Genomic DNA, 22,675 nt, shown 5'->3' with positions numbered 1-22,675 from the left:
CTGGATTCGCCCTGGCAGAGCACCAAATAGCATGCACATGGAGCCTTGCCTTTCAACTGTCACTGTAATGTGTATGATGCGCTGACAAGAACACGTACTCGGCAAGTGCTCACCACCCCATCACGAAACAGACTAACAACCAGCTTTGCAAAATGACAAAACAAAACTCCTTTACCCAGAGTGACACGAAACCAGGCTAACCCTTGTTGCCTTGCAAGGGCAATCCAGGGAAAAAGGGCACGAAATGATTGTCTGCCATTGCTTTCACGGAGGAAGGACTGAGTGACAACATTTACCCAGAATTACCTGTGATACTCTTTTTGCACTGGGATCTCAACACAGAATTCCAGTGGACGGGGGAGACTACGGGAACTATGGGGTAGCTACGGGATAGCTACCCACAGTGCAATGCTCCGGAAATCGAGGCTAGCCTTGGTACATGGACGCACACCGCTGAATTAATGTGCTTAGTGTGGCCGCACGCACTTGACTTTATGCAATGTTTTACAAAACCGGTTTATGTAAAATCGGAATAATCCCGTAGTGTAGACATACCCTAAAATTTGAATGAATTCAAATCAGCAGGGCTGGTGCCATTCACCCCAGGGCGCTGAAGGAATTGGCTGAAGAAATCTTGGTGCCACTGACAATAATATTTACAAACTCATGGCTGACAGGTGAGGTCCCGGAAGCCTGGAGAAGGGCTAAAGTAGTTCTCATCCTTAAAAAAGGGGAAAATGGAGGAGTCAGGGAACTATAGACCAGTCAGCCTGTCCTCCATACCCGGGACGCTACTACAGCCATGTATAAAACATTCCCTCTGCAAATACCGGGAGGATGGAGGGGTGATCACTAGCCGCCACCATGGACTTACCAAGAACAAATTATGCCAAACCAGCTGGATTTCCTTCTCTGACAGGGCAACTGATTTAGTGGATGAGGGAAAAGTGGTGGACATAATCTACTTGGATGCTAACAAGGCGTTTTACATAGTCCCACGTGACATTTTGATAAGTAAGCTGGAGAACTGTGGGCTCAGCAGAGCTACCATTAGGTGGATACATAATTGGCTAAACAACCACAAACAAAGAGTAACTGTTAATGGAATGATGAGACTGGAGGGAGGTCTCAAGTGGGGTTCCACAGGGATCTGTTCTGGGCCCGACGTTATTTAACATCTTTATTCATAACCTGGAGGTAGGAATATGGAGCAGACTGATCAAGTCTGCAGATGACACAAAGCTAGGGGGTTGCAGACACTTTGGAGGCTAGAGCTCCAATCCAGAGGGATCTTGATAAATTGGAAAACTGGACTTTAGGCAACAACATGAAATTCAACAAAGGCAAATGTGAGGTGCTACAAATGCACAAATACAGAATGGGGCAGAACGGGTTTGGCAGCAGCACTGCTGAGAAGGATCTGGGAGTCGGGGTGGAGCCCAGCCTCAACATGAGTCAGCAATGCGATGCTGTTGCAAAAAAAGCAAATGCAATTTTAGATTGCATTAACCGAGGCCTTGCATGCAGGTCACAGGAGATGATAGTATTGCTCCACTTGGTGCTGGCTAGGCCGCAGCTGAAGTTCTGGTCACCAATATATAGAGGCTCTGGAGGTTTTTCACCTTCCCCTGCAGCGTGGGGCATGGGTCACTTGCTGGTGGATTCTCTGCTAGAGGTCTTCAAACCACAATTTGAGGACTTCAATAACTCGGACATAGGGTAGGGGTTTTTATAGAAATGGATGGGTAGGGTTCTGTGGCCTGCTTTGTGCAGGAGGTCAGACTAGATGATCATATTGGTCCCTTCTGACCTATGAGTCTATGAGAAACTGGAAAGTCCCCTGGGGCGAGCAACAAAGCTGATCAAAGGGATGGAATGCACCCATATGAGCAAAGGCTGAAGAAATGGGTATGTTAGTTTGGAAAAGAGGAGATTAAGGGGGGACATGATAGTGGACTTCAGATACTTGAAAGGCTCCAGCACAGCAGATTAAATCTCAGGAAAAACTTCCTCACTGTAAGAACAGTGGAACAGACGCCTCGGGAGGTCATGGAAGCTCCTTCCCTGGAGGGTTTCGAAAGGAGGCTGGAGCTGTCTGTCTGGGATGGGTCAGGCACACCACATCTTGGGAGGGGTTAGACTAGACCCCTGCAATCCCTTCTAACTCGACGGTTCTATGAGCTTGTCTCCCCTCCCCCAGGGGACTACAGTAGCCACCGTCTGCAAGGGGCCCCTACTTTAACCTGTCTCTGCATCTGAGCTGGCCTGATCGTCAGGTGCTGACAAACCCTTTGTGCCTGTGGAACCCCGACGACCCTGGGCGTCGGCGGCCGGGATTGAACCTGCGACCTCAGTGCATGAGCTGCTATTGCATGAGCTAAAAGCCAGCTGGCTATTAAGCAGACTCATTTTCTCTCTCTCTTGAAGTGGTCTTGGTGTCACTAGCGGGGACCCAGGAGGTGTGTGGGTTACACCTGCAGAGGTCAGGCTGCCCTGGGGTATCTCAGGCTCATCCCGAATGCTGAGTTCAGCAAAACTCAAAAGTCAGAAACCCAGGAAACAGAGGCCACGTGGCCCTGCCTGCTCTACCCACAAGCCTTTCCCAACAGAGTCTGTGCCCTGAGCACACCAGCCTGGGGGCTGGCCTTGGGCAAGGTGCCCTCGTGGTGAGCGATCACCTGGGGGAGAGCTGCCACTGCTCCGGGCAGCAGGGCTGGGAGCCAAGCATCCCAGAACCACTCTGGGGAAGCAGAGCCATCGGCACCAGAGCTTGGGGTGCCGGAACGGCCTGGGGACACCTCAGTCCCTATGAGAGAGACATGGCTTCCCCACAGCCTGCTCCCTCCGCCCTGTAGGAAGAACCCCACTGCTGTAGCCACTGGGTGGCTCAGGGTTTCAGTCACTGGCACGGCACCATGGTGACACACAGAAACAGGGCCGGCGTCCCAGTGGGGTGTGCACAGTGGGGGGCCCTGATGGCAGTTTGGCACAGGCTGCTGCACCCCACAGCCTCTCCGAGGGAAGGATGGGCCAGCTGGGGTGCAGCTGTGGGGGTTCCCAGCCTGCCTCACCCTGGAAGCATGAGACTCAGGCGGGAGAATCCCATGAGAAAGGGCTGGGATAGGTCTTGCCCCATCTGTGCCAGACCCTGGCCTTGCCCAGTCTCTTTGCTGCCAGACAGACCATGATCCCTGGAGCTTCTGAGTCACTCGCCTGGCTGGCCCTGTGTTGTTAGCATCAAAGAAACAGCTGAACCCCCTAGAGACGCCCAGCTGCCTTCGCCAGGCTGCCCGGCCCAGCACCCGCGGAAGGGCTGCTCCTGCCCAGCCCTGCAGATGGCTGCAGGCCATCCCACCTAGCTGGCGTGGAGAGCTGCATCCCGGCCCCTGGGGGTCTCGTGCTCCCCCGAACCCAGCTGTCTCTCCGTTCCCCAGAGCCTGCTGCTGGGGAGGTGCCGCCGGAGCCTGCCCTCAGCTCCTTCCTAGCTCCTAATTACTCCCTTCTCATCCTGTGAGGCCTGGTCACCTGACCCAACACGCACGGGGAGGCAGGTCATTGGGCACAGGTGGGGCTCAGTCCAGGTCCCCTGAAAGGGCCTGGCCCCCCGGGGCAGGTGTCCTCCCAGGCTGGGGAGAGCACGTTGGAGCGTGTCCGGGCAGCACCTGCTCGAGGAATAAGCAGGCCCCTGGCTCTAGGCCTGTGAGTACAAAACTCACCCCTGCCCCCTCAGGGCTCCAGGCGGTCTGACTATAGGGCCCTGCCAAAGTGCCCCCACCCCCCTGCTGTCCCCAGAGCCCACGCACTGACTGGCTCTGCTCCTCTGCAGGGGTGACGGCCAATTCCCTCAACCCCGGCATTGTGAAGACAGAAATCATGCGCCACTTCAACTGGCTGATTCGCCTGCTTTTCAGCATCGTCAGTATCTTCGTAATGGTGCGTGCAAAGGTGCGGCAGTGGGGGGCCCAGGATGGAGTCTCCCCAAGGCCCAGAAGTGGGGGGCCTGGAGGGCATGGGCTGCTCTGGCAGCCTGCTCGCCCCACGGGACTGGGGCAGGGTAGGGTCAGCGAGTGACTAGCACAGCCCCCCGGGGGCAGGGCACAAGTTTCCAGTTGGCTCTGTTGTGGGCTGACGTACAGCGGGATCCCCAAAGCCTTGGTCCGCACCCTGTCTCCGGGGTCCAGCTCAGTGGGGCTGGCTGAAGGTCCAGGCAGCTGTGGTCAGGGTGGGGAGCTCCTGGTGCACAGGGCCGGAGTGCCAGAGTGCTGCAGGGAGGGAGTCACACGGGGAGGTGGGGGCATTTCCGGGGTCCCTCAGGAGCGTCCCTGAGCAAACGCCAGGGGAGTAGCAGCAGCCGTAGAGGGAGGCATTACCCTAATTCCCATCTCCAGTGCATGTCACATTTTGCACTGAGCAGGATTGAGCCAAGTCCCTTGGGGGTATTCGAATCCTCCACCATTAAGCAGCCCTCCTCCCCTCCAGGCACAGGGGCTGCAATGGGGCCTCAACACTGCACCCGATGAGACCAGAGAACCTGGCCCCTGCTGCCCTGGCCAGAGCTGTGGTGGAGGCGAGGCCAGGACCTAAGTTCCCTGTAAGCTGCCCGGCCCTGCGGCCGCACAGCACGCTATTCAGGACCGCGCAGGCGGGGAGAGGCGCCTTTCCCCAGCCCCGGAGCTGCTGCGACGAGAGAAGTCTGGGGGGAGTCCTCTCTCCCTGCTGCAGCCCTGGGGCAGCCTGCACCCCAAACCCCTTATCCCTGGCTCCACCCCAGAGCCTGCACCCCCAGCTGGAGCCCTCACCCCCTACACCCCAACCCTCTGCCCCAGCCCTAAGCCCCCTCCCACACCCTGAACCCCTCACCCCCGTATCCCAATCCCCAGCCCTGACCCGCCTCCTGCACTCTGGACTCCTCATCCTCTGCCCCACCCCACAGCCCCTCACAACTCAACCCTCTGCCCTAGCAGCCCTGAGCCCTGCTCCCCACAACTTCACCCATTGCCTGTCCCCTCATGCCAATCTACTGCCTGCTCTCACCTACACCCCCACCCTTGCCTACTGTCTGCCCCCCCTCACACCCCCACCCCCACCTACTCCCTGCCCTGCTCCCCACACCGCCACATACTGCCTGCCCCTCGCTCACAATCTCACCTGCTTCCTGCCCCGCTCCCCATACCCTTAGTTACTGCCTCCCTGCCCCGCCCCACACTGTGCCCAGGCCCTGCTGTCCCTCCCTTCCTGCTCCAGGGCCTGCTGCTCCGTCTCTGCAATTGTGGGGCCAGGATGGCATGAAAGCCTCAGTGGGGGGCTTGAGCTCTGCCCCTCTGGTGCCGCCAGATGGGGTCTGCGCAGTGCCTGGGGCCTGCGGGGGGCTGGTGTGGTGGGGAGCTGCTGCTGAGGCTGCTTTTAAGCTCCCTCTTCTCTCTAGTCCGCCGAGGAGGGAGCAGCCAGCACCATTTACTGCGCCGTCTCAGAGGAGGTCGCAGGCATCACGGGAAAGTACTTCGACAGCAACTGCAGGCTGGCGCTGCCCTCTGCGGCTGCCCGCGACCTGGGCCTGGCCCGCAAGCTGTGGGAGGAGTCGGAGCGAGTGACGGGCCTCCCGGAGAGTGGGCGCATGTGAACAATGGAGCCCATCACCCCTGCCCTGCAGCACCTGGCTACTGCCACTGGGACCTGGGGCGAGCAGGAGGGGAGACGGGGTGGAGGTGGGGGCTCTGCTGGCGGAAGCCTGCAGGAAGGAAGGTGGGAATTAGCTGAGCCATTGCAAGGTAGAGTTGCCAACTTTTTACTCGCACAAAACCGAACACACTTGCCCCACTGCTGCCCTTTCCCCTCCCCCTCCCCCTCATGTCACTCACTCTCCCCATCCTGGCTCACTTTTTTAACAGGGCTGGCTTAGTGGGTAGGGGTGTGGGAGGAGTGAGGGCTCTGGCTGGGGGTGTGGGCTCTGGGGTGGGGGCCAGGGTGTGGGAGGGGGCTCCAGGCTGAGGCAGTGGCTTGGGGTACAGGGGGGTGAGGACTGTGGCTGGTGGTGCTGAGATGAGGATTTTGGGCTGCAGGAGGGTGCTCCGGGCTCGGGCAAAGGGGTTTGGAGGGTGGGAGGGGATCAGGGCTGGGGGTTGGGGTTCAGGAGGGGGTTGGGGTGTAGGCTCTGGGCAGCGCTTATTCAAGCAGCTCCCAAAAGCAGTGCCATGTCCTCCCTCCAGCTCTATGCGGAGGTGTGGCCAGGAGGCTCTGTGCACTGTCCCATCCGCAGGTGCTGCCCCTGCAGCTCCCATTCGCTGCAGTTCTCAACCAATGGGAGCTGCATAGCTCGCGCTTCAGGCATAAGCAGTGCATGGAGCCCCCTGGTTGCCCCCTAGGGCTAGGAGCCAGAAGGGGGACATGCCGCTGCTTCTGGAAGCCGCGTGACCAGGCACTTTGGTCGAAAACCAGACACCTGGCAACCCTATTGCAGGGGCCCACTGGCCTCCATGCTGTTGAGTGCCAGTTCCTCCTCCACCCTTCTTGCCACCCGTGGCAGCCCCGCCCGCTATCTGGGGAACAGTCCAGGGTCCGCCTGGGCAGGGCAGGGCCCTGTCTACCCCCTCCTCCAGTGGGAGCTCTGCTTGGAGGAGCCTCTACAGCACAGATGCTGATGAGGGGAGGGAGAAGCCATTTAGCAACCTCCTTAGAGCCTGAGCCCGTGTCCCAGAAGTATACAGAGCAGGCCTGGCATTGGGGCCTTCGCCGTCTCCCCAGGGCCCCCCACAACGGGGCCCTGGCTGAGCCAAGGAACCTCCCTGTTCAAGGCTGTGCAGAGGAAAGCGCCGTCCCAGGGAGGGTGACAGACGCTCGTTCGCAGGCACTTCCCCCCGTGCTCACTCTGCTTTATTAAATACAGCTCTCTGGCGCCTGCGTGCGGTGTGGGCTCCTTCCCGCGGCACGGGGCAGCGTCCCAGGCGAGGCAGGGCACCTCACTGCCATGTGATGTCCAGCTCCAGCCTCTCCCTGCGGACGGTGCGGAGCAGCTGGTCGTAGTCGCGACGGTGGACGGCCGGGCAGCCGGCCAGGTTCAGGGAGCTGAGCCCATTGTCCAGGGCCAGCAGGCAGTGCAGGGTCGGACTGGACACCAGACTCTCGGCCAGCGACAGCTCTCGGAGATTGCAGAGGGCGGCGCCGGGGGCAGCCAGCACCTTCTGGAACACGCTGTCCAGGGAGAAGGGGATGCTGAGCAGGGCCAGCGTCTCCAGGCGGGGGGAGTGGCTGAGTAGCGAGGCCAGGCTCGCCCGCAGAACAGTGGCATGCTGGGAAGGGAGAGGCTCACATGAGCTGGACAGGCCCAAGCTGAAGTGCCGGAGCTTGGGGAAGGGGTGGCGGAGCAGGTCCAGCTCCCACTCCTGCGGCTCCGCGGCAGGCTCCCCGTTGGGCACAGCGTCGGCCGGCCGCATGGGCCCCGCGGGGGCGCTCAGGTGGCTGCTGAAGGCAGCGAGGTTGCAGCAGCAGTTCAGCAGGGCGCAGAAGGAAAACTCGTCATCGTAGGAGAAGCCGTGGAGGGAGAGGGACTGCAGCTGGGCTCCCAGGCCCTGAGCCATGGGAAGCATCTCGGCCAGCCCCCGGCCCCGGTGCCCCGTGCAGTGCACGGCGAGCTGGGTGAGGCGGCTCCAGGCCAGGCTGCCCCAGCTGGTGCCAGGGCCGTCGCTGAGAGACACGGCTGCCTCCGCCACCTCCGGGCACACGGAGCAGAAGATGGGGAGGAAGGGCTCCTCCACCTCCTCCACCCGCCTGAGTGGCAACGTGAGCCAGGAGTCGCCCCCGGCTGCATGGGCACCCTGTCTGCACTGGGCCAGCTCTTCCAGCGAGGGGAATCCCAGCAAGCCCTGCGTGCCGCTGAACTGCTGTGTGTGAATGAGACACAGGGCCTCCCTCAGGTGGCTGTTGGCCAGGAACTCCAGGCTGGGCAGAGCCAGCAGCAGAAAGGCCAGGGCTCTGACTAAGTCCTGGCTGGTGGCCTTGGGCTCTATCCCCTGGGCCAGCAGCACCCGCAGCGCAGGGCAGCACAGGGCACTCTCGGTCTGGTCGTAGGCCAGGTGCAGCAGGGAGTCCGGCGCCACCTTCTGGCAGTGCGAGACGTCCAGCTCCCGCAGGTGCCGGCAGCAGGAGCCCACAGCCGCCAGCACCTGCGTGTTGGCCTGTGTCTCCGCCAGGCCCAGCTTGGTCAGACGCGGCAGGCCTTCCAGCAGGTCCACCAGCGAGGCCGTCTGCACCCGGCTGCAGCCCTTGAGGTCCAGGGAGGACAAGTTCTGCAACAGGAACCAGGGAGATAGACCAGGCGCTTCCCTTGTGGGGGAGGAGGGGGGAGGACGGCAGGCTCCTCCATTTGGTCCCGGACCAGGCAGGGGTCGGAGCAGCTTTTCCCCTCCCCCCAGCCTGCCCAGGGCAGGGCCCCACCCTCGCGGTGGAGAGTGACCTGTCCAATCCTGGCTTCTCACCTGACCGGGGAGAGGCAGCAGGCCAGTGCTGGGCTGGAGCGAGGCAGACACTCCCCTAACTGATGTGCCCAGCATCCCACCCCTCTATTTACACTGGGAGCCCATCCACCCACCACACCCACTCCGCATGCTGCTAGGGAAACCGCTGACCTTCAGTGCAAAAGCCAATCGCGGCTAATGCAGGAATAGAACCCAGGAGTTCTGAGTCCAGAGCTCAGCTCTGACCACTGGACCCCATCTCCTCCCAGAGCTGGGGAGAGAACCCAGGAGTCCTGGCTCCCAGTCCCCACTGCTCCAACCCACTAGCCACCTCTCCCCTCCCAGAGCTGGGGAGAGAACCCAGGAGTCCTGGCTCCCAGTCCGCCTTGGTCTGACCACTGGACCCCACCTCTTCCCAGAGCTGGGGAGAGAACCCAGGAGTCCTGGCTTCCAGTCCGCCTTGATCTGACCACTGGACCCCACCTCCTCCCAGAGCTGGGGAGAGAACCCAGGAGTTCGGACCCCTTCCTGCTGTTTCCTGCTCAGACGCACGTCCCCAGGAGGTTATTCTGGAGTCCCAGAAGGTTGCTGGGACTCTGCTTACCTTGCACCGCACCGTGATCAGCTGGGTGATGGCATTGCTGACCAGGCCCGGACAGGAGCGCAGGTTCAGCTCCGTCAGATGGGGCAGGAGCAGCAGGTGGAGTGCGGCCCGCGACAGGCGCCGACTCTCGCCCAGTAGCTGGAGCAGGTCCTGGACTAAGCAGCCGGCTGTGTGGGAGACAGCGTGATTATCGGCCTCCCTGGGCACGGGGCTGTGCTGGCAGAGAGGCTGCCCATGGCGGGCAGGGGGCAGCAGGGCTGTGAAATGGCAAGGCCAGGAAGTCAGCGCGTTTCCTCCCTGCTGTGCCCAGGTAGTCCCCCGCCCTCCCAGGTGCAAGACAGAGCCACGCTGCGAGGCCCAGCGGGACAAGGCCAGGAGATGCTCTGGGATGGGAGGGTGGCGGGGGCAGAGGGACCCGCCTGCCTCTCACCCAGCTCGTTGAAGGGCCCCATGACGTAGCGGAACTGGTACTCATCGAGGTAGTTCTCGCTGTAATCCTTCACCCACACGCTCTGCATGTGCCTGGCCACGTTGCCCAGGCACAAGCTGCTCAGCGGTGCTACGGCTTTCTTCTTGGGCATCTGGCTGCAGGGGGGAAGCAGAGGAGGGGTTCAGAGGGGAGAATCCCACATCTCCAGCTCTGCCTGCCCTTTCTGCACCTGCCAGCCAAGGAGCTCAGAGCACCAGCCCACATTAGGGACTGAAGCCACGCAGGGAGGGTCAGGGACTGATGGGGAAAGGGACTCACCCAGCGACTCCGTGGCAGGATCAGAAATAGAACCCAAGAGTCCTGATCCCCGGTCCCTGTGCCTCAGCCACATGACTATCCTGCCTCCTTTCAGGGCTCTGAGTGCAACTCCACCAGGGCGTGCCGGGGAGGCAGCATGCACAGCCCAGGGGCATGGCGCAGAGCCCTCTGCACCAAGCCCCATGGGGCAGCCCACTGCCCGGCACTAACAGGGTCAAGAGGGAGCTGGGCCAGTCTGCTGGGAGGCTCCACTTCTGCCCTGGACTAGCCCTGGGGCTCCCCTCCTGCATGTCTTCCATGCCTCTCTCCCTCACACTCCCCTGGTTTCTTTCTTGCCCTACACCAGAAGCTCTCCGTCCTCCCCTAGATTTTCTGTCTCTTCTGCTTCTCCCCTCAAATCTCTCTGCTGTGCCCTCATTCCTACACTGCCAGGCATCTCACGCACGCCCCTGCACTCTGGGCAGCTCGTTCCCTGGCTGCCTGCTAGCAGGTTTCTTGGGTCTGCTTCAGAAGCCACTGGGATGGACCCGGGTCCCATTGCGGTTACCAGGAGAGGTGGGCTTAAGCCTGCCCAAAGCTAACGACCTGCCCCTCAACAAAGGGGGCGGGCAGCAGACCCAGGCCACAAGTAGGAGAGGAACAGCTCAGTGGTTTGAGCATTGGCCTGCTAAACCCAGGGTTGTGAGTTCAATACTTGAGGGGGTCACTTTGGGATCTGGGGTATAATCAGTACTTGGTCCTGCTAGTGAAGGCAGGGGGCTGGACTCAATGACCTTTCAGGGTCCCTTCCAGGTCTATGAGATTGGTATAGCTCCATATACAAAGTAAATACGGGGGACAACTAATGAAAAAATGGGAATGGGCCTGAGGATCAAAGAACGACCGCTGCCTCTCAAAGGTGTCGGTGGACGCCACCCAGAGGACCTCTGCTCGGTGGCATGACTGTGCAGAACAGAAACAGGCCCTACAATCACCTCCAGCGTTATCTTCCTGGGATGGCGGATGGCCATCCTGGCCACACCAGGGGGAGGTCCCACAACTTTGTGGGGCCATGGATGGGGGTGTGAATTGGGAGAAATGGGGCCAGAATCTCGGGAAGAGGAGCTGGAGGAGGGGCTGCAACCTGACGCACCCTCCACAGAGACATGCCAGGGCTTCCCTCTAGCTGCACAAAGAACAGGTGCCAGGGGAGTGATGAACTGCACCCATGCTCAGAACTCCATGGAGGAGCTGCCAGCTGATCTCCCAGGTAGACTGTGGGACTAGAACAGCACAGGCTGGCCCACCGGCTCCTCCTCAGCTGGCAGCGGGTAAGGAAGTGGCTGCTCTGAGGCAGAGCGTGTATAGCTGTTTCCTGGGTGTGGCTCAGACGGACTGGTTGGCTGACTCAAGGGGCGTGCTGGGGAGGCTTGCAGGGTGGGGCGGTCCAGAAGGCGAGGGGTGAGCAGGGAGCACCCTCAAGAAAAGCGAGAGAAGCAGGAGGCAAGGCTGCCTCTCCTGGGAGCACAGCACAGCAGGGTGGGCAGCCAGAGCTACTGGCCAAGCGCCCCAGGGGCCAGCCAGTCCCTCAGAGCCAGGTGGCCTGGCCCTGACCCCTGCCAGAGACAGGAAACGCCTGGGCTGATGTGCTAGTCCAATGTTTGTGTTCCAGTCCCCCTGGCTCTAGGCACAGGCTCGCTCTCTCTGGTACCATGCACACTGCCCCACGAGACCCCCAACTCTGCCATGGTGCTGGATCCAGGGGGGCGGTTTCCACCACATGCAGGGGTTACAGTTCGGTTCGTGGTTCCAGTCCCTGGGCCCAGCCTCTGATTCTTTCCTTGTTTGCAGCGTGGCTGGAGCTGTTGGAGCGGCTCTTTCCCCACCGGAAGCTGGGCCAAGACAAGATATAATCGCACCCGCCACGTTTTTCAGGGCAGTTTCCCCGTCCATTCCCTGCACCCTGGATTCAGCCCATGGCAGGGACAGAGGCCTCCAGCATGAGCCGGAGCTTTGGCTGAGGCCCCTCTGAAAGCTGCCGCGGCCTTTTATTACTGCGGGTTTCTCACCTTTCATTTCTCAGGACTCGATTTTAACAATCCCACCTACATGCCCCCTCCCCGCTTCCCGGCTCCCAGCCCTCTCGGTTCCCACCGCTTACGAAACAGCGACAGAGCCAAAGGCGGCTGCCAGAGACAGGATCCAGAGACCGCAGCACAGACGGGCCGAACCCGGGCTGGCTCCCTGCCCCACGGGCACCGCAACTCCAGAGCGACCGCGCCTTCCTCACCAGCAGCAGCTGCACCCCAGCTGAGCTCCCCCCTTCCCGGCCCAAAGGCAGGGCTGGCTGGCCCCACCTTCCCGAGGGAGGGGAGGGAAAGTTTCCTCTCCTCGCCTCCTGCTGTCCAAAGAGGCGCAGGCAGCGCGTTGTAGCCGAGCAGTCCCCCCCCAAGATAGCAGAGGGACGGGGGGGCGGGGATATCTGTTATTGGACCAACTTCTGTGTGTGAGAGCGACAGAGAGCTCCCCTGCCCGTGTGCGAGCATCACAGCTAACGACAGGATCCCGCAGACAGGACAACACAAGTAGCGAGCACATGTGTAGGGACCCCTCGGGGGAAGCCCCTGTAGCCACAGGACGAAAAGGAGGGCGAGCGGGTTACACGTCCTTGTCACTTAAGACCATGATTTTTAGTGTCTGGCTGAGTCGTGAATGGGAGTGCCCAGGCTGCTCCTGAAAGGGGCAGGTCTCCACTGAGGATGAGGCCGGATAGGTCAGATATCGAGTGATCCCTTTGTGAAAAGTGTTTGCTAGACACTAGAAACCAGCTGGAAAGCAGATAGTGTGTGTGTGTGTTAGGTGCTGGGACTAGGGGAGTGTGTGTGTGTGTAGGTGCTGGAATTTGTGTATGTGTGAGTGCTGGAACTAGGGGGGCGTGTGTATGTGCTGGAACTGGGGTGTGTGTGTGGGGGGGTGCTGGGAATAGGGAGTATGTGCTGTAGTGCGGGAACGTAGGGGTGTGGTGGGGGGGTGCTAGGAACTAGGGGTGTGTGTGGGGGGTGCTGCGGGAACTAGGGCGGATGTTTAGTGGCTGGAACTTGGTGTGTGTGTGTGGGTATCCTGGAATAGGGGTTGTGTGGGGGGGTGCTGAAACGTAGGGGTGTGTGGGGGTGCTGGGAACTGGGGTTGGGGGGTGCTGGTGAACTAGGGGGTGTTTTAGGTGCTGGAACTAGGGAGTTGTGTGTGGGGGTGGTTGGAACTGGGGGGGTGTTAGGTGCTAGAGACTAGGGAGTGTGTGGTGGGTGCTGGGAACTGGTGGTGTTTTGTGGGGGGGCTGGACTAGGGAGTGTGTGTGGGGGTGCGGGATACAGGGGGGTGGTTTAGGGGCTGAACGTGGGTGGGGTGGGTGCTGGAATGGGGGGTGTTTAGGTGCTGAAGAGCGGGTGTGTGGTGGGGGTGCTGGAACTTAGGGGGGGTTTAGGGGCTGGAACTAGGGAGTGTGTGTGGGGGTCTGGAAACTGGGGTGTGTTTAGTGGCTGGAATTGGGGTGGGGGGTGCTGGTAACTGGTCTGGGGGGTGTTTAGGTGAACTGCGAACTGGAGTGTGGTGTGGGGGGTTGCTGGAACTGGGGGTGTTTAGGGGCTGGAATGATGGGGTGGGGGGGCTGGAACTGGGCGGTGTGTTAGGTGCTGGAAACTAGGGAGTGTGGTGGGGGGGTGCTTGGAACTAGGGGGGTGTTTAAGGGCTGACACTGCGAGTGTGGGTGGGGGGTGTGGAACTAGGGGGTGTTTTAGTGCTGGAACTAGGAGTGTGTGGTTGGGGGTGCTGGAATGAGGGGGGTGTTAGGGTGCTTGGACAAGGGAGTGGTGTCGGGGGGGTGCTGGAACTAGGGGGTGTTTAGGGGTGATGGGTGGTGGAACTGGGGGAGTGTTAGGGTGGGACTAGGAGGTGTGGGTGCTGAACTGGGGGGGTTTTAGGGCTGGACTGGGGTGGGGGGTGCTGGAATTGGGGGGCGCGTGTTTAGGTGCTGAACAGGGAGTGTGTGTGGGGGTGCTGAACCTGGGGGTGGTTTAGGGGTGGAACTTGGGGTGCGGGGTGCTGGAACTGGGGGGTGTTAGGTTGCTGGAACTAATGTGTGTGGGGGTGCTGGAACTGGGGGGTGTTTAGGGCTGAAACTAGGGAGTGTGTGTGTGGGGTGCTGGAACTAGGGGGGTGTTTAGGGGCTGGATCTAGGGAGTGTGTGGGGGGAGGTCTGGAACTGGGGGGGTGTTTAGGGGCTGGAACTGGGTGGGGGGTGCTGGAACTAGGGGGGTGCTCTGTAGGTGCTGGATACATTGAGGGGGTACTGTGCGCTCAGAACCCGCCCCGGCAGCGCTCCTGGCGCTGCCCACAACACCGGTGCCCTCAGGATCCGACCCCTCCAGCAGTGAGCCCGCCGTGCCCCCGCTCTCACAAACATGTTCTTCTGCCCTGCGCCCCGTCCTTGCTTAGCTTGCCTCTATGTTCCTTTCCTTGGCTCGTACAGTGATACTCACGGGACCCGCCTTTCTCCTTGGCCTCTTCGCTCGCTACCTGCGCCTGCGCGATCCTTTCCGTAGGACCAGTGGGGCTGCAGCGATGGGCGATGCTGACGGAAGTGTGGGCGCCTGAGAAACGGCAGTGCGGGTGCGTCAGGCGGCGCCGATCGCCACGGCGGGCAAGGGGTGGGCCGGGGCGCGGAGCCGGGGGGCTGGGACGCCGAGGTGATGCAGTCCAGGGGGCGGCGGGCAGCCTGGCAGTACCGACGCCCCTGTCGGACCGAGCAGGGCCCCCTTCCCTCTCTCCTGCGGGGGGGGCATATACGTCTGCGAGGGTTGGCGCTCGGGCTTGGGCAGCTCCCGCCGGCCAGGACTGGGGGGGCAGGGTTGGGGTGGTCGCTCGCGTTTCTGGATCACCCCCCCCGTCAGGAGGGTTGAGGATCGGCTGGCAGGGCATGGGCGGTCGCACCGCGTGATCTGGGCTGTGGCCTACCGAGGCGAGGGTCGGGGGCTCGTTCGAGGGTTGGCACTGATGGGCAGGCTCCCCCCGGAACTGGGGGGTGGGGTGACCCATGGGGGCAGGGTGGGGGCCTCACATCTGCAAGGGTTGGTGCGTAGGCTAGCGCCCCCCGGGACTGGGGTGGTGGGGTGACCCCTGGGGGCCAGGGCGGGGGGGCTCCCATCTGCGAGGGTTGGTGCTGGGTTGGGCAGCCCCACCTCCCTGCCCCGGGTTGGTGCCAGGGCGGGGCATTGCAGAAGTTTTTCTTTGCAGCCGGTTTCCTGTTGGCTGCTGATGTGGCCCTTTCAACCCAAACCTGCCTTTTGTCTGGAGGTTTAGTCTTAATATTGCAGTGGTGCCTGGTTGGGCTCTGGCTCTGGCTCTGGCAGCCTGGGAGCTGCACGGACACAGGGAGGAGGTGGGTTCTCGTCCCTACCCCAAAGAACTCCCGCTCTAAGGTTTTGGTTTATTTAGTGTAAAGAGATCAAGTGCCAAAGAAATGAGTGATGCTTAGCATTGCTCGATACCCAGCTCGCCCTGGCAGTTCTGCGGGAAGGGGGCACCGTAACCCAGCAAGCATTCTCTTTGTCTCCCTGTGGTGGTGAAGCCTAATTGAGCTCTCTTGAAATCAGTGTGGCCATAAAATGCTTCAAGAAAAGAGTGAGGCTGAGTCGCCCATTGCTTTGGCAATGCTTTCAGTCCTAATCTAGTTCTCATATGATGTGGAGGCAGCACAGAAACAAGGAATTTTGCTAATGTTTTACTGTAAATTAAAAAAAAAATCCCCTCTTTAATAGGGGTGTACTTAAACTCTAGATCAGTGGTTTTCAAACTTTTGTACTGGTGACCTCTTTCACATAGCAAGCCTCTGAGTGCGACCCCCCCCCCTTTTAAATTAAAAACACTTTTTTTAAATATATTTAACCCATTATAAATGCTCGAGGCAAAGCAGGGTTTAGGGTGGAGGCTGACAGCTCGCAACCCCCCATGTAATAACCTCGTGACCCCCTGAGGGGTCCCAACGCTAGTTTGAGAATCCCTGCTCTAGATAGTACTCTCTGAGGTGCTGTGTAAACATTAATAGAGCCTTGCATTTCCCCTATGAGGTAAGTAGGTGGCAGAGTTCCCATTTTATAGATAGGAAACCTCAGGCACAAAGAAGTGAAATAATTTCCCCATAGTGAGTTATCGGCATAGTTGGAATTAGAACTCTATAGAGTTCTGGGCTCCTAGCTCTCGTCTGAGACCACAACCAGTGTGTGGTTAGAAATAGTTTTGCTTTATTTAATTTTTATATTCCCCATTGATAATGTTGCTAGGGATAATTGCATTAAAACCGGTTCTTTGTTTATTAATTCATTTGCCTTCTGCCCCACCTGGAGACTCAAACATTAGTAGTGGTATTTATTCATTTGTAAAACCCTTTTCCGCTTGTATCAGTGCTGTCCAGACAGCACTGTGATACAGTTCACACACATACAGCAGTGGCACTGTTAGAGGGATGTGGAAAGGGATGTGGAAAGGTGGAAAGTTTAGGAAGAGAAGTGCTAGTACAAATGTCAATGAATGAACTATTTCCACAATCTGGTAACAATTATTTCCAAGTGGGTGACCTATTTGTAGAAACAAAGATTCTGTTTTTGTGCAGCTGTTCCTATCCGCAAACTTAAAAACAAATGAGAGCATATCCAGAAAGGCCAAAATACCCCCAGAGACTCTTACAGAAGTGGGATTGTTCTTAAACATAATGACGCCTGCATAGAACTTTTTAAAAAACACACATTTTTTCAGTTTAACTCAGATGCTGCTTGTTGCTACAATTTTTTTACATTTCAGTGTAATTCACCTTTTTCCTTGGTGAGATGCTTTCAACCTTCAACCCATCCAAGGCATGGAAGCAGGTTTTATTTTGCTGACTGTAGTTACATATTCTTTCAAACATCTGGCTTTTGGTGATCAAAAACTCTGCAGAGCGTAATAAAATGACAAAAAAGCAAAATCATTATGGATTGCCTATAGAAACCCAAATCTGACTATAGCATTTCTTGTACTAAAAGTATTCTAATTCATTTCACACGTATAACATCTTCAAAATGCTTTAAACAACAAATTAAAGTTTAACTTGCATCTGTGAAACATGCACAAAACTCTTTTCCCGACACAGGTGTTGATTTAAAAAGCTTTATCTTTTAGTGGTTTTGAGGCACTCTGTTATGATTACAGTGTTCTAGAACTACAGATTTGCCTGCCTCCTGGTATGAAACTCTTCTAAGGGACAAAACACAAGATAATTCAAAACACGAGTCCTTGGCCCCACATCCTTGCCACCATAAGTGAACTTTTTTGTAGTCTAGACTGGCATCTGAAAGCACGTTCATAAGGAGGGAAAGCTTTAAAAGTGTTTTTTTTTTAATGGGGTAAGCCTTCCTAGAGAGCATATGTTGCCGGGGCAGAAGCTGAGGAGCTGATCATTTGCTGTGGGGAAAAATGTCATATTTTGAGAACAGTAGGAAATCTGAGTCCTCGGATGATATCCCATCGGTACAAGTGTTTATGTGCTTGTGGAGGCTCTTCATGCAAATCCCTGCTTTCTTATTGGCTATTGGTGTATAGTCCTCCAGAAATACTTCTACAGGTAAGAACAGCTTACTCCTCTGATTGGCTGAGAATTCTGCCAGTCAGATGTCCCCTAAGGCACAGGTTGGAGCTCTAGTTAGCCAATGGCATTGATTCCTCAATCCTGTGTATTTTTCGAAATACATCTGCTGTGTGCCAGACACTGTCGTTTCTTGGGCACAAGAACAAAATATAACGCAACGCACAGTCAAACTGTGGAACCTGTTGCCAGGGGATGTTATGAAGGTCAAAACTATAATGAGGGTCAGAAGGAAATTAGATAAGTTCATGGAGGATAGGTCCATCAATAGCCATTAGCTAATGTGGTCAGGGATTCAACCCTGTGCTCTGAGGGTCCCTAGGCGCTGTTTACCAGAAGCTGGGATGGGCAACAGGGGGCGGATCACTTAGACTCATAGACTTTAAGGTCAGAAGGGACCATTATGATCATCTAGTCTGACCTCCTGCATAATGCAGGCCACAGAATCTCACCCACCCACTCCTATAACAACTCCCTAACCTATATCTGAGTTACTGAAGTCCTCAAATTGTGGTTTAAAGACCTCAAAGTGCAGAGAATCCTCCAGCAAGTGACCCGTGCCCCATGCTGCAGAGGAAGGCGAAAAAAACTCTCCAGGGTCTCTTGCCAATCTGCCTCTGAGGGAAAATTCTTTCTCGATCTGCAATATGAGGAATCAGTTTAAACCCTGAGCATGTGGCAAGACTCACCAGCCGGCACCCAGAAAGGAATTCTGTGTAGAACTCAGATTGCCATCCCATGTCTAAACATCCATTCACATGAGCCATTAGGGGCATAGTTTACGCTAATAGCCAAAACACCAATTAATTGCCAGATTAGGTCGGTAGTCCATATTGATCATCCCCTCCATAAGACTGTATAACTTAGTCTTGAAGCGCAGATTGTCTTTTTGCGCCCCATCTACTCCCTCTTGAAGGTGGTCCAGAACTTCATCTCTAATGGTTTAGACACCTTTCACTCTAATTTCAAGTCTTTAAATCCTATCTCATGTTTATTATCCATTTGTTCGTGTCCGCAATTAGTGCTAAGCTAAATATGTCTTTTCCCTCCCTGTATTTATCCCTCTTGATTATATTTATAAAGAGCATCATATCTGCCCCTCAATCTTCTATGAGTGCTAAACAAGCCAAGCTCTGATCTCCTTTCATAAGCCAGGTTTTTTCCATTCATCAATCCTAGTTAAGACTGTCTCTGATACTCTGTTCCATAGTGACACTATCCTCTTAAACATGATGAGGACTGGATCTTCTCTTTCTTTTACTATTGGTTTTAATTCCCTTTGCAAGGTCCAACTCTACATGGCTTTTGGCCTTTCTCACTTTATCCCTACATGTTCTGACCTCAATAAGGTAGCTTTCCTTGCTAATCCCTCCTATCTTCAACTCCTTGTAGGCCTTCTATTTTTTCTTGATTCCCTGTTATGTTCATTCCCTCTGAAGCACCTGTCATTGGCCACTGTTGGAAGACAGAACACTGGGCTAAATGGACCGTTGGTCTGACGCAGTGTGGCCGTTCTTATGTTCTTAAGTGGGTGTCTGGCAGCTGGATCTTTGATTAGCTCTGTAATTTAGTGTTAGTGTTGATATTTGGGCATTGGGTAAATACAGCAGTGCTTGTTGAGACAGTCATCCTAATGCTGCCTCATTGTTATTGTCCAGCGTGTTTACTTCTGTGCTCAATGGAAGCTGTCATCTTTAAAAGACTTGATAAACATGAACCTCCACGTGAGGTATTTGAATAGAAGCTGATATTTTGTAACTCCTTTTGTACATAATGAGGTAGATGTTGCTGGTGCAGTCACGCTGTGGGCAGCTTTTCTGCACTCAGTGGGTACCTCACCCCGGTACTATGCGTGAGAACGTCCCCATACCCTCCAGCTTCCAGGTGAACAGCCACTGGCAATGAGGAGAGGAAACCCTGGTGTGATGCTGGAATGAAGGATGACACCTCTAACAGTGCAGCAGCTGGGGATGGCCCTTTGCTCTGGTGACAGCGCTGGATGTTTGCCCAGGGCCTAGTGGGGACTTCTATCAGAGGTGAGAGATGGAGCTAGGAAGACAGCAGGCCTTCTGTGCTACTTATGCAGGGAAGGAAGGAACGTCTCTTCCGTCCCCCCGTGCTCCGATAGAGCGAGCGAGTGCCCTTCCGTGAGAGTCACAAACAAGCAGACCTGAAGACTGAGGCTGGTTCTTCAGCAGGAATGTAGAATGATGTAAGCTACTAGGATCTGCAATAGCAGATCTTTGGGGGAGACTGGTAGTGGCAGGCTCTCTTGTTGCCTATGTATCTGTGCAGTGCCCGTCACAATGGGGCTCTGATTCTGACCGGGCCTTTGAGGTGCTACCACCATACAGATATGACATAACACAAAGAAGGAAGGAGTCTCTGACTTCTACCAAGTCCATGGTGACCTGCTTTCTCTCCTCCACCCTCCAGACCTCTCTTGTTTGCACTCTTCCTTGATGGAGCTCGCTTCCATGGATTCCTTCCCTCAAAGCACACAGCTGAGAGGCCTGACTGCCTCCTATGCCCTTCTTCCTGCCTACCCCTGCACACCCTCTTCGTCCTCCAGTACTTCTCTTGAGAGAGTCAGCCCCGATAATCAATTCTTCCTAAAGACCTTTAATGGATGAGTTAGAAAGCAGAGAGCTCCCCTCCACTTGCTTCATTATCAGGTGGATTGTTTTATCATGGCATGCCAACGACCCTCATTTCCAAATGGAAAACTCGGCCTGGTGATGCTCGTGTCGTGACATTAAAGATAAATGACTAATAGTCACTGTACCCAGTTAACTTGCATACTGCAGTTGTGTTGCGTAAATGCCATTACAGACCTTAAATCTCATTATTACAAATTAAACCTTTCCTCCAGATGGCTTTGATGGCAAGAAACAATTTCAGTGGGACTCACTCCAGACTGAGTCAGGCCATTTCATAATGACGGTAAGCCACACAAGGATGTGTCGGCCTAGATAGTGCCCCTGACTGAATGGCTGCATTCTAGAACACTGCACCAACTACTAAGAGAAACTCGCAGTAGAGTGCTCTTTTTTTCTCTCTTTTGTGAGCCGAAATTCACTACTCCTTCCAATTCATTCAGGTGCAGCCCAGTAGATTCACTGAGCACCTTTGGAGGAGTCCTGTAACATCACATCATTTATTAGGTAGATGGGAGGAACAGTCTCAAACTAGGATGTGGGCGATCTGGATTCCATTTGGCTCTGCCAAAGGCTTGCCAGGTAACCTCGAGCAGGTCCCCCCACATAGGGTCAGTAATATCGACGCACTTCACAGATTCATTGCTAAGTGAAATGCAAAGCACTTTACGATCCTCTGCTGGACAGGTCTAGCAGTACCAGGTCTAACTGGTTACTAGGAGGGGGATCTCTGGAGCTGTCGGTTTGGAGGTTTGGGCCTTCATTTGTGAGATGTCTGCAGCATAAAGACCCAAATCCCCATTGGGACCTTTGGGTGCTGAGTTGCAGGGGTTTCTGCACTTACCCTCCGAGGGCTTGGGAGGTCTGGAGTAAATCCAGTTTAAAGAGTAACATATTACCACATGAGTCCGAACAGAAATAATTTAGAAAATACATGAGGATTATGATACACTCAGATATAAAATTAACCTTGAGCCACATCTCCCCTTCAGCATCCCGATGAATGTTCTTCTCCATCTGTCTGTTTGGGTGGTTACATGATTTGCGTGTATGTGTTAATGCTGCGATGTGGGTGATTTCTCATCAAGTTATATTGCTTCTCTTCTTAGATACCTCTATAAATGAGCCTTAATTTCAGTATTTCAGTATTTTGAAGATGAAGAATAATGTTGCATATCAGAAAACCAGCAATGCACTGAACGAGATGAGCTGAATTAAAAAATGTGTATTAATCATTCAGAGGGCGGAGGAAAATGACAGGCGTGCGGCTAATAGGTAAAAAGCAATTCTGTTTTGTCAGCGGTATCATTTAAATCCAAATAAGGAAGGAACAGTGAAAACATTTGTTTTGGTTGCTTTAAATCTTTGAGTTCTAAGAGCAGAGTAGGTGTATTTTTAAAAGTTTACCTTGGATACAGTTAGAAACAATGAAGGTTAAATGCTATGTACAGTGTATAGATGGTTCAAGGCCAAAGCTATTGATCACTATGGAAAGGTGTTCAGTTGTGAAATAATGGGTGTGTTGTTTTGATGGAGATGATCTTGAGCTGAAATTGACTAACCTCCTCCTGTCACCAGACAGATGTAGCTTGGCTGCAGCATCCTGTGTTCCTCAGTGTGTTGCTATGGTTACCTTTTCAATGAGGTGCTTCTGATAGATTGATTGCAATCTTGATCGCTTCAGTTTTAGCTAACCAGAAAAACGTGGAATGTGTGGCATAAGGAATAGAAAACAAAAATAACAACCTCATTGTCTGTCAGTGCTCGCAGGCTGGCGTTGTTGCTGCTCTGGCTGTTGCTGAAGTTGTGGAATGGTGCAGTTTTTCAGAGCGCAGGCTCGCAGCTCTCACCATCTGCAGGGTCCTAGTGCCAAGTGGATCAATTCTCATTTTAAGATGAAGTTGGGGTTTCCTGCAGTGAACAAAGTAGCTGACCTGATTGTCAGAATTTTAGCTAATAGCTAGGACCTAACCTCTTGTGTTCTGGCTATTTGCAGGTCAGAGTTAGCAGTGATTTGCCTTAAGTATATTGTAACAAACTTTTCCTGTTTTCTGCTCTTGAATGACAGACAGGGTCATAGGAACCTGACTTCTGGTGTTTTGATGACAGTGGCCTCTCAGTCTATTGAACTTTCAGCAGCTTCCCTTACCTAGTAACTACTGTTTAGGGCACCAGCCATCACCCCACCCCACTCCCATCCCTACAGAGAGGGAGGGGGCCTGTCCTACCCTGACTCCATTTCCCTATGGAGGAAAGTGGCGGTTGTAGCGGTTGTTGCTTTGTGGAGTGGGGTTTATATTCATTCTTATTTTGACACCTTTATTGTGGCAGTGCCTAGAAATTTACCAGGCTAGGGTTCCATTTTGCCAGATGCTGTATAGACAGAACAGCTGACAGTTGTTGTGATTTTATTCGGAAAAGTGTCTGTAAATATTACTATCAGAGGGGGAGCAGGTTAGTCTGGATCTGTAAAAGCAGCAGGGAATCCTGTGGCGCCTTGTAGACTAACAGACGTTTTGGAGCGTGAGCTTTCGTGGGTGAAAACCCACTTGGTCAGATGCAACA

At 55.4% G+C, this 22,675-nt stretch overlaps 2 protein-coding genes across 3 annotated transcripts in view; one reads left to right on the top strand and one right to left on the bottom strand.

Annotated features, from left to right (window-relative positions):
• LOC116829274 (retinol dehydrogenase 11-like) overlaps positions 1-6,892 on the top strand; it is a 41,568-nt gene extending 34,676 nt beyond the window's left edge. Inside the window, exons 4-5 of the mRNA XM_032787992.2 lie at positions 3,827-3,933; positions 5,426-6,892. Of these exons, the coding sequence (XP_032643883.1) occupies positions 3,827-3,933; positions 5,426-5,620 (302 nt within the window). The 3' untranslated portion in view covers positions 5,621-6,892. The remainder of the gene's footprint in view (positions 1-3,826; positions 3,934-5,425) is intronic.
• On the bottom strand, positions 6,853-21,902 carry LOC116829268 (uncharacterized). Of its 2 annotated transcripts, XM_075066738.1 has the most exons (5): positions 21,673-21,902; positions 16,644-16,762; positions 9,485-9,639; positions 9,055-9,221; positions 6,853-8,282 (listed from the first exon to the last, which is right to left on the bottom strand). In XM_075066738.1, exons 3-5 carry the CDS (start codon positions 9,633-9,635, stop codon positions 6,957-6,959), a joined length of 1,644 nt encoding a protein of 547 aa, XP_074922839.1. In that variant the 5' UTR covers positions 9,636-9,639; positions 16,644-16,762; positions 21,673-21,902; the 3' UTR covers positions 6,853-6,956. The 2 variants fall into 2 exon arrangements, with proteins under 2 accessions (XP_074922839.1, XP_032643872.1); XM_032787981.2 differs by lacking the exons at positions 16,644-16,762; positions 21,673-21,902 and adding an exon at positions 11,943-12,153.
• Positions 21,903-22,675: the final 773 nt, after the last annotated feature.

This window comes from Chelonoidis abingdonii, chromosome 5 (assembly GCF_003597395.2).
Source record: "Chelonoidis abingdonii isolate Lonesome George chromosome 5, CheloAbing_2.0, whole genome shotgun sequence".
Lineage (NCBI taxonomy): Eukaryota > Metazoa > Chordata > Testudines > Testudinidae > Chelonoidis > Chelonoidis abingdonii.
The sequence above is the reverse complement of the archived record's forward strand: the minus strand, read 5'-3'. Positions and strand labels throughout refer to the sequence as shown.